Source organism: Chiloscyllium plagiosum, chromosome 48 (genome assembly GCF_004010195.1).
Source record: "Chiloscyllium plagiosum isolate BGI_BamShark_2017 chromosome 48, ASM401019v2, whole genome shotgun sequence".
Lineage (NCBI taxonomy): Eukaryota > Metazoa > Chordata > Chondrichthyes > Orectolobiformes > Hemiscylliidae > Chiloscyllium > Chiloscyllium plagiosum.
Window position 1 is genome coordinate 2,281,927 of NC_057757.1, and position 11,792 is coordinate 2,293,718.

The 11,792-nt window shown below is 48.2% G+C and overlaps 1 protein-coding gene across 2 annotated transcripts in view; it reads right to left on the bottom strand.

Moving 5' to 3' along the window:
* si:dkey-19b23.7 overlaps positions 1 to 11,585 on the bottom strand; it is a 16,323-nt gene extending 4,738 nt beyond the window's left edge. Inside the window, exons 1-6 of one of the 2 annotated variants that reach the window (XM_043683467.1) lie at positions 11,299 to 11,585; positions 11,150 to 11,208; positions 7,784 to 7,852; positions 5,745 to 5,816; positions 4,556 to 4,674; positions 1,391 to 1,463 (exon numbers count right to left, since the gene is read on the bottom strand). In XM_043683467.1, coding sequence (XP_043539402.1) covers positions 1,391 to 1,463; positions 4,556 to 4,674; positions 5,745 to 5,816; positions 7,784 to 7,852; positions 11,150 to 11,167 — 351 coding nt within the window. In that variant the 5' untranslated portion in view covers positions 11,168 to 11,208; positions 11,299 to 11,585. The remainder of the gene's footprint in view (positions 1 to 1,390; positions 1,464 to 4,555; positions 4,675 to 5,744; positions 5,817 to 7,783; positions 7,853 to 11,149; positions 11,209 to 11,298) is intronic. The other variant, XM_043683466.1, reaches the window with a different exon arrangement.
* Positions 11,586 to 11,792: the final 207 nt, after the last annotated feature.

Sequence of the window (11,792 nt, forward strand, 5' to 3'; positions counted from 1 at the left end):
ACTCTCACACAGACATACACACTCTCACACAGACATACACACTCTCTCTCACAGACATACACACACTCTCACACAGACATACACACGCACACTCTCTCATAAACACAGACACACACTCTCACTCACAGACACACACACACTCTCTCACAGACTGACCCTCTCTCACAGACATACACACGCACACTCTCTCACAGACACACACTCTCACTCACAGACATACACACTCTCACAGACATACATACACACTCTCACTCACAGACATACACACTCTCTCACAGAAACACATACACGCACACTCTCTCACAGACACAGACGCACACAGTCTCTCAGACACACACACTCTCTCACAGACACACACACTCTCTCATAGATACATGCACTCTCACTCACAGACACACACACACACATACACATTCACTCCCTCACAGGCATGCACGTGCACACACACACTCCCTCACAGACACAGACATGCACTACCTCACAGACACAATCTCTCACACACACACACACTCTATCTCACAGACAGATACACACACATGCACACACAGACTCTCTCCCTCACACACACTCAAACATACGCACAATAAGACTCATTCATACATAAAAACGCACAGACTCACTCACACACGTGTGCACACATAGATTTACTCACACATGTGCATGCACACAGATTCACACGCGCGTGTGCACACACACATGCGTGTGCATAGACTCACTCTCATACGCATGTGCACAGACTCACACAAACACACGTGCACACACAGACTCATGCAAACACACACGCGTGTGCACAGACTGTCACACAAACATACTGACACACACAGACTCACACATGCAAACACAGACACATAGACACACACACGAACGCGCGAGCACAGACATACACATGCGCATGCACACACAGATTCACTCACACATGCATGTGCACACAGATTCACACACATTCACGTGCACACACAGACTCACACGATGGTTCAGTGGTTAGCACTGCTGCCTCACAGCGCCATCGTCCCAGGTTCGATTCCAGCCTTGGGCAACTGTCTGTGTGGAGTTTGCATATTCTCCCCGTGTCTGTGTGGGTTTCCGCCCAGTGCTCTGGTGTCCTCCCACTGTCCAAAGATGTGCAGGTTAGGTGAATTGGCCGTGCTAAATTGCCCATAGTGTCAGGTGCATTAATCAGAAGGGGAGTGGGTTACTCTTCGGAGGGCCGGTGTGGACTTGTTGGGCCGAAGGGCCTGTTTCCACACTGTAGGGGAATCTAATCTAATCTTATCTAATCACACATGTGCTCACACAGACTCACACACACAAACACGCTCACACAGCCTCACTCATATACACGGTCTCACACACACACACACGGACTCACACACACACTGCAGTTACTCACTGGGAGCGCAATTTCCCGATCACAGGGAGATGCTGGAGGCAGTCCCACATCAGTGTGCCCACAGCCGCTCATTCTGAGGAAGAAAGGTAAACAAATTATTGATAGGGCGCATGGAAGGAGTGAAGGAAGAACATATGAACACACGGCAAATGAGCTGGAGTGTAATAATCAGTCCATCGAGCCTGCTCTGCCATTCAATTTGATCTTGGGTTTCAACTCGCCAGCTTTCTCTTACGTCCATGAGCCACCACATGTCTGTTTATCTCTGCCTGATGGGATATCCATAACTTCCTGGGCTGGGAATTTCTAAAATTTAAAACACAAGACATGCCAGCTCCAAATGATTGACCCCTTGTTAACACTCAAGTTTTTAGACTCCCTAACCAGTGGAAACAATCTTGCAGCGTCTAACCTGTCATACCCTTGCTCGTTAGCAATCCACCCAGTATTTATCACTCTCTTGGCTTCCCATCAGCAACATCTTTGATTGCATATCCCCTTTCTCTCTCTCTCTGGGCACTATCTCCATGGTCTGTTCACCAATTCACCCTCCTCATCTGCAGAAATACCAATCCTTCCCAGCTACTTTGAGTTTCGTTATAGGACCACTCGATTTGAAATGTTTTTCCCTCAATGTTGAGAGAATGAAGGGTTCTGAGGAAGGGTCACTGGACCAGAAACATTAAGTCTACCTTCTCTCCACATATGCTGAGTTTTCCTGACAGTTTCTGTTTTGGTTTCTGCTTTCCAGCCTCCATGGTTTTCTTTTCTAATGGTACTGAACAAAGAGACCTTGGGGTGCAGGTTCATAGTTCCTTGAAAGTGGAGTCGCAGGGCAGGACAGGGTAGTGAAGAAGGTGTTTGGTACGCCTGCCTTTATTGGTCAGTGCATTGAGTATAGGAGTTGGGAGGTCATGTTACGGCCATACAGGACATTGGTTAGGCCACTTTTGGAACACTGCGTTCAATTCTGGTCTCCCCGCTTTAGGAAGGATATTGTGAAACTTGAAAGGGTTTAGAAAAGACTTACAAGGATGTTGCCAGGTTTGTAGGGAAAAGCTGAATAGCCTGGGGCTAATTTCCCTGGAGCGTCAGAGGCCGAGGGGTGACCTTGTCGCGGTTTATAAAATCATGAGGAGCACGCATGGGGTGAATAGCCAAGGTCCTTTTTCCCAGGATAGGGGAATCCAAAACTAGAGGGCATAGGTTTAAGGTGAGAGGGGAAAGATTTAAAAGGGACCTAAGGGGCAACTTTTTCACGCAGAGGGTGGTGCATGTATGGAACGAGTTGCCAGAGGAGGTGGTGGAGGCTGGTACAATGACAACATTTAAAAGGCATCTGGCTAGGTACATTTATAGGAAAGATTTAGAGGGATATGGGCCAAATGCTGGCAAATGGGACCACATTAATTTGGATATCTGGTTGGCAAGGGCAGAATGTCCTGGACAGAGTGGATGTTGGGAATATGTTTCCGTTAGCAGGAGAGACTATGACCCGAGGGCACAGCCTTCAAGAAAAGGGAAGACCCTTTAGAATGGAGAGAAGGAGAGACGTCTTCAGCCAGAGAGTTGGGAATCTATGGCATTGAGTGTATTTCAGACGGAGATAGATAGGTTCCTGAGTATCAAGGGGATTGAGGGTTATGGGGAGAAAGTGGAAGAATAGGGTTGAGAAACATATCAGGAGAAAGTGAGGACTGCAGATGCTGGAGATCAGAGCTGAAAATGTGTTGCTGGAAAAGTGCAGCAGATCAGGCAGCATCCAAGGAGCTGGAGAATCGACGTTTCGGGCATGAGCCCTTCTTCAGGAATTCTTCTTCTGAAGAAGGGCTCATGCCCGAAACGTTGATTCTCCTGCTCCTTGGATGTTGCCTGACCTGCTGCGCTTTTCCAGCAACACATTTTCAGTTGAGAAACGTATCAGCCATGATAGGATAGCAGAATAGACTCAATGGGCTGAATGGCCTAATTTCTGCTCCTACATCTTATGGATCTGTTTCCACGCTATACATCTCAATAACTCTATTATGAGGTCAGTGACATTCCCACTACCTCCCCCATTTCGCATGGGGAAATCCTTTGTCTACCTCAACACAGCATCCTACCCAAAACCAAGCGTATGAAAAGGGAAGGAGAGTGGATAAGATTGGGTAAAATACAGCTCCTTCGAGAGATAATTGGAGCTGTGCTCTGAGGCCCGGGGAAAAATGAGCTTGTTTCTGTATTTGGGTGACCCTGCAAGGGGGTGGGGGCGATGCTGACTCCAGACCCAGAATTCAGGTAGGAATGCCCTGGAGTGGCGGTTTTTCCTCATCCACCCTGCAGGTGAATCAGGAATCGTCATAAGGAAGTCCAGGACTTTGTGATATTGACGCGGCAGGCCCAGCAATATTTCAGAAGGTAAAAGGCTGAGCACCAGTTGGATTCTGATAAAGAAAACGGCGACTGCTCCTTCCGATGCTGCACATTCCAAGCTATTTTGGAATTTTCCCAGCACCTTTGCCAACTGTTCCCACTAATCTGGAGCTCCCTGTTGCCTGCCAGTGAATCTGGCCACTGGCATGTCCTGGGTGGATCGGGATGAGTTACAGAGTCATAGACCCTTCGGCCCAACCAACACATGCCCAACATTATCCCACACTAAACTAGTCCCACCTGCCTGCTCCTGGCCCATCTCCCTCCAAACCTTTCCCGTTCATGTCCTAATCCAAATGTCTTTCACACATTGTAACTGTATCTACATCCACCACTCCCTCTGGAAGTTCATTCTGCACACGAACCACCCTCTGTGTAAAAACATTGTCTCTCCTGTCTTATTTAAATCTCTCCTCTCACCTTAAAAATGTGCCCCCTAGTCTTGAAATCCCCCACCCTAGGGAAAAGACACCTGCCGTTCACCTTATCTATACCCTTCATGATTTTATAAACCTCTATAAGGTCACCTCTCGACCTCTGACTTCACCCCTCAGCCTCCTGCGCTCTAGTGTTAAAATGTCTCAGTCTGTCCTTATAACTCTAATTAGCTGTATCCCTGATGAAGGGCTTTTGCCCGAAACGTCAATTTTCCTGCTCCTTGGATGCTGCCTGAACTGCTGTGCTTTTCCAGCACCACTCTAATCCCTTCTCTGTACCCAGCAACACGCTGGTAAATGAGGATGACTTCACCTCTTCTGTGATCGCAGTGATGTCAGCAGAGATTGGTCAGCGTAGGGTAACTCGGCGACTCCAAACCCCTCGTCAGGAGAACTGACCAGACTCCCAGGAAAACTAGCCGATCGCCAGCTCTTGAGAGACGAGAAAAGAAAGAGACAGATGGCCTGATTCTTGATTTTTGTCCCTTTGTGCATAAAACTACATACAGCGTACTGCAGAGAGACAGAGAGATCTGCTTTCAAAGCTTTCTGTCTTGCACTCTTCAGGATAAATGCAAGAATGCCAAATTCTAAAGGGAACAACAATTTGTGTGATTTGAGGTGTGTGTGGTTGAGGCATTGCCATAGAGGGTGCTCCAGGCAACTGCAACAATTCACCAAAGATCCTTAGGCAGCACCTTCTAAACCCATGGCCATTCCCATCTAGAAGGTCAAGGGCAGCAGATACATGGGAACACTACCCCCCTACAAGTCACTCGCCATCCTGACTTGGAAATATATCACTGTTGCTTTAGTGCCGTTGGGTCAAAATCTTTGAATTCCCCCCACCCCCGAAGGGCATTGTGGGTCAATCCACAACACATGGACTGCTGCGATTCAAGATGACAGCTCACCCCACCTTCTCAAGGGGCTACTAGGGACGGGCAATAAATACTGGGCCCAGCCAGCGACGTCCACATCCCACAAATGGTACTGACGCTAGTACAGACCAGCATGTGAACCGCTTTGTCGGGTCTTGTTATTGAGTCGAGAGTCATCCAGCTTGGAAAAGGACCCTTTGGCCCAACCAATCTATGCCGACCATAATCCCAAACCAAACTAGTCCCGCCTGACTGCTCCTGGCCCATATCCCTCCAAACCTTTCCTTTCCTGGACTTATCTAAATGTCAGTTAAAAGTTGTAATTGTACCCACATCCAACACTTCCTCAGGAAGTGCATTCCACATGTGAAACACCCTCTGTGTCAAAAGATTTGCCCCTCGTTTCTTTTTAAAATCTCTCTCCTCTCATCTTAAAAAGTATGCCTCTGAGGGAAGAGAAGGCTGTCACTAACCCTATTTATAACCCCTTGTTATTTTATAAACCTCTGTAAGGTCACCTCTTGACCTCCAACTTCACCGTTCCCACCAGGAAGGGTCCCTAAAGCTCTCACATGTTCAGGATTTACACGGAGGTGCCAAGGAGGCTCAGGAGACACTTACCGAATCCTCATTCACCACAGTCAGCAGCAACTCCTCACGTCCCCGCAACCATGGCTGGAAGTAGCGGAAACCCTGAGAAAGGAAGGAGAGGAGAGGAAAACAGGAAGAGCCACCAGATGTCTGATCTCCTGTGACATTCAATCTTCCATCCATAGAACAGGTGGTTTCATAGAATGATGCAGAAAGGCCATTTGGGTCTGCACTGATCCTCGAAACAGCATCCCACCCTATCCCCGTAACCCTGCATTTCCCACGGCTAACCCAACCCTAACCTGCACATCCCTGGGCACTATGGGACAATTTAGCACTGCCAATCCACCCTAACCTGCACATCCCTGGACACTATGGGACAATTTAGCACGGCCAGTCCACCCTAACCTGCACATCCCTGGGCACGATGGGACAATTCCCACGGCTAACCCCACCCTAACCTGCACATCCCTGGGCACTATGGGACAATTTAGCACGGCCAATCCACCCTAACCTGCACATCCCTGGGCACTATGGGACAATTTAGCACGACCAATCCACCCTAACCTACACATCCCTGGGCACTATGGGACAAATAATCACGGCCAATCCACCCTAACCTGCACATCCCTGGGCACTATGGGACAATTTAGCACTGCCAATCCACCCTAACCTGCACATTTTTGGACTGTGGGAGGTAACCGGAGCACCCGGAGGAAACCCACGCAGACACGGGGAGAATGTGCAAACTCCACACAGTCAGTCGCCCGAGGTAGGAATTGAACCCGGGTTGCTGATGCTTTGAGGCAGCAGTGCTAACTGCTGAACCACAGCAGGCTCACCTTGGAGGAGCTGGTGTACGAGAGGGTCGAGTATCCGCTCCAGAGAGCTGAGGACCAAGTGTAAGCCTGCACTCCACATCACAATTACTGAGGGAGTGCAGCACGGTCAGAGGGAATGTTTCGCAAATATTAAACTGAGGCTCCAGCCACCTCTCACAGTGCACGCAAACGGTCTCACTGCAATTACTTCAGACAGGGAGAGGGGGTGCTCTCTCTGATGTCCTGGACCAATATTTAAACCCTCAATCAACATTACTAAAAAGATACAGATAATAACGTTATCACCCGATGATTATTTATGGGATCTTACTCTGTATGCTCCTGAGCAGATCAGCTGGGACCTCACTGAACGTTGGAGATGCTGCAATGAGTACAATGCTGCTGCTCCAAATTCGACTTCCCACGTGCTCCCGTTTGACTTGACAACAGGGACTACGATTCTGGCACCACAGTGCTCCCTTCACAGTGTTCTGGGAGGGATCTGGGAGTGCTACTCGAGGATTCTCTAAAGGTAAACATGCAGGTTGAGTCCGTGATTAAGAAAGTGAATGCAATGTTGTCATTTATCTCAAGAGGGTTGGAATATAAAAGCACCGTGTTACTGAGCCTTTATAAAGCTCTGGTTAGGCCCCATTTGGAGTACTGTGTCCAGTTTTGGTCCCCACACCTCAGGAAAGACTACTGGCACTGGAGCGTGTCCAGCGGAGATTCATACGAATGATCCCTGGAATGGCAGGTCTAACATTTGAGGAACGGCTGAGGATCCTGGGATTGTATTCATTGGAGTTTAGAAGATTAAAGGGAAATCTAATACAAACGTACAAGATAATACATGGCTTGGAAAGGGTGGACGCTAGGAAATTGTTTCCATTAGGCGAGGAGACTAGGACCCGTGGGCACAGCCTTAGAATTAGAGGGGGTAAATTCAGAACAGAAATGCGGAGACATTTCTTCAGCCAGAGAGTGGTGGGCCTGTGGAATTCATTGCCGCAGAGTGCAGTGGAGGCCGGGACGCTAAATATCTTCAAGGCAGAGATTGATAAATTCTTGATGTCACAAGGAATTAACGGCTACGGGGAGAATGTGGGTAAGTGGAGTTGAAATGCCCATCAGCCAGGATTGAATGGCGGAGTGGACTCGATGGGCCGAATGGCCTTACTTCCACTCCTATGTCTTATGGTCTTATGGTTTCTGGACGGACAGAGTCCTCGGTCTGCCTCCCCTTACCTGCAGCGACCCCAGTGCCACCAAATCAGCGAGGAATTCTTGAATCTTCTTCCCTCCCCTGGTCTGGTCCTAGAAAGACAACACACACAGGTGTCACAATAGGTTCCATTCACCATTTGTTCCTGTTAATGGCTGTTAAGGTATGGCCCCTGGATTAGTGTGCAAGAACATTCCAGTTTCCAATCCTCCTCTTGCATGTGGAGCTCAATTCATTGCTGCACTTATGGTGTGTAAGCAGCAGTGTAGCTTAAAAGGGGATGCTTTGATGCCTGTCTTCCTTCAGATGAAACATTAAATGTGAGATCCGAGTTCCCTCTCAGGTGGATGTAAAGGATCCATATTGATTCATGGGATGCGGGCATCACTGGCTTAACCATCATACCCATCCCTAACTGCCCAGAGGGCAGTTAAGAGACAATCACATTGTTGGACTCACATGCAGGCCAGACCAAATAAGGGTGGCAGATTTCCTTCCCTAAAGGGCATTAGTGAACCAGATGGGTTTTTTCTGACAATTGACAATGGATTCATTAGATTCTTATTTCCAGATGACTATTGAATTCAAATTCCACCAGCTGCCAATACACTCAGACCAGATACTCAACTACTACCAATACCCACAAATGGAGCTGCATCAGGACATTATTTAAACAGGCCACAACACACTGCAGCACCCACGAACTACGAGTAGCAAAAGAAAAATACAGCATATTCAAGAACAACGGGTACCCGATACACACAGTCTGCTGATTCTTAAACTACAAACCCAAACCAGAGGACACAACATGCCCAGAGACTCGAGCCACACTACCATACACCACAGACATCTCGGAGATGACTACCAGACCACTCTGGCCTCTTGGCATCATGGTAGCCCACAAACCTACCAACACACGGAAATAGCTACTGATGAACCTAAAGGACCCTGTACCAAAAAACAGCAAATTGAATGTCATTTACAAAGTACCCTGCAAGGACTGCAACAACCACCACATTGGACAGACAGGCAGGAAACCAGCCACCAGGATACACGAGCACCAACTAGGACGGGACCCCATTTACCAACCTCTGAGGAAAGGAACCAGGAATTATATCACCCGCCCAAACTTACAACCATAAGCCATTCATCAGGAATGGATACATTCCCGATGAAGGGCTTATGCATGAAATGTCAACCCTCCTGCTTCTTGGATGCTGCCTGACCTGCTGTACTTTTCCAGCAACCTACTTAAATCAATCTCGTACCATTTGCCAGCATCTGGCCCATTCATTCCCATTCATATACCCATTCCCATTTATAGACCCATCCAGGTGCATTTTAAATGTTGTCATTGTACCAGCCTTCACCACTTCCTCTGGCAGCTCAGTCCATACACGCATCACCCTCTGCATGAAAAAGGTCCCTTCTAAATCTTAAATCTAAATCTAAATCACCTTAAACCTATGCCCTTTAGTTTTGGACTCCCCTACTGTGGGAACAAAGACCTTGCGTGTTTACTCTATCCACGCTCCTCATGATTTTATAAACCTCTATAAGGTCACCCCTCAGCCTCCGATGCTCCAGGGAAAACAGCCCCAGCCAATTCAGCCTCTCCCTGTAGCTCAAACCCTCCAACCCTGGCAACATCCTTGTAAATCTTTTCTGCATCCTTTCAATTTTCACGACATTGTTTCTATAGCAGGGAGACCAGAATTAAATGCAGTATTCCAGAAGAGGCCTAACCAACATTCTGTACAGCCGCAACATGGTCTCACAACTCCTATACTCAATGCACTGACCAACAAAGGCAAGCAAACCAAACGCCTCCTTCACCACCCTTTCTACCTGCAACTCTGCCTTCAAGGAACCATGAGCCTGCACTCCAAGGTCTCTTTGTTCAACAACACTCCCCAGGACCTTACTATTAAAGGTATAAGTCCTGCAAGTTTATTTCCCTCAAGATTTGATTTATTTTTGACATCATTCACTTCCACCACCCTCTTGAGCAGGAAGACCACTCGCTGTTGAAAAATGTCCTTCCCCACATCCACCCCGTATCTCTTACCTACTACCTCAAATTAGTGTCCCTCAGTCCTCATATTATTAGCCTAGAGAAACACTACTTCTACAGCTTGCTTATCTGAACCTGTCCCAATCTGAGACACCTTAATCTGTGACCGCCAATATTCCCTCTGAGCTGTGCAGCAAGCCACTCCGAGGTACGCGCCAGTAGAGTGTACCGATGCATGGATATCCAGTTTTGGAAGTCACTGCCACCCATCAGATTTCAGAGGTCTTCTCACGCCGAAACAAGAATTACAAAGAGCATTGGTGACCAACAGTTCCACATTTTCCAGTACTGTCCTGCAGTCGAGGCACTGCCTCACGTCAGAGGCTGATGAAGTTGGGGATTCTGTATTTTTTTAACTGCTGCACTAGAGATTACAAACTCTCTCTCTCTTCCAGAGATCTGTGATTTTTTCACATACACACTTGCGCAGTGCTCTCTGTTCCTGTTGGCACCCTGTGTCTCCACCACATGCACTATGAAGAACGCCCAATCCTCCACTCCCACCAATCGCCCAGAGTGTAGGCAGTAATCCTTAGCCCCATGCTGGGGATACCACTCCAACCTCTCCTGTACTCTGAAGGACTTGTTAACATGACCCGTTCACCACAAGAAGCTCCTCACACCAATATGTCCCTTATCTTACCCATCTGTCCACATATTCCTCTAAATTAGTTCCTGTGCTGTGAGTGTCTGGCAGTGAGCAATTATTGCTCATCCTGAATTGCCCTTCAACTGAGTGCCTTGGTAAGACACTTCAGAGAGCAGCGAGAAGAAACTGAGGGATGCAGATGCTGGAGATCAGAGTCGAGAGCGTGGTGCTGGAAAAGGACAGCCGGTCAGGCAGCATCCGAGGAGCAGGAGAATCGACGTTTAGAGCATAAGCCCTTCATCAGGCTAGCAGCTAGAGTCAACCTAAATTGCTGAGAGTCTGGAGTCGCATGTAGGCCAGACCAGGTAAGGATGGAGGGTTTGCTTCCCTGAAGGACATTACCACAACAAATGGGTTGTTAATGGCAACAGGCTGCGGTTACATGGTTGCCAATGTGCTGGCTTTTAATTTCAGATTTTTGCTGAATTTAAATGTCACCGTCCATATCGCTGACCTGTTCTAGAGTCCCAGCCCAGCAACATTGTCACTAGGCCATCAGCCTTCTTGTTGGTCCAACGTTTAGGATATTATAACCTTGGCCCCACTTCAAAAAAGTGTAAATACAAGGTGGCCCTGCCCAAGACTGGGAGAGGCAGCTATTCGAATGCAGTTGGAAGGAAAAGAGAACGATCAGCGTTTAACCATATCAATAAAAGCATGGCCTACCTTTGTGGACGAACACATACTGATCACTCCTGCCTAAAGGGAGAGGCAGAAAAATGAAACTGCAGGAGGAAAAGTACATTATTTTAATTTGAGGGTAGCAGAATCACACGCCCAAAAACATTTCCTTAGAATTTATAACATGCCAGTACCTTCACAAGGTGGGTTTCATTTATTTACCTGAAGCAGATTGCCCAATATTAATAATTATTTTGATGTGAACCCCTGTTTGCTTCCAATTGCAACAGGGACTTGACTGGCTCGGATGGAGGTCTGTGCAAAAGGAGCATAAAACCTGGTTTAAAATAAATATGGTGAATGCACTAACTGGGCAACAAAAAGGAAAGGATGGAGAGAGGATACTCCAGTAACAGGGCCCCCTCCCCTAGTAACTGGGCCCCGCCTCCCCTAGTAACAGGGCCCCGCCTCCCCTAGTAACAGGGCCCCGCCTCCCATTGTAACAGGGCCCTGCCTCCCCTAGTAACAGGGCCCCGCCTCCCATTGTAACAGGGCCCCGCCTCCCCTAGTAACAGGGCCCCGCCTCCCCTAGTAACAGGGCCCCGCCTCCCCAGTAACAGGGCCCCGCCTCCCCTAGTAACAGGGCCCCGCCTCCCCTAGTAACAGGGCCCCGCCTCCCCCAGTAACA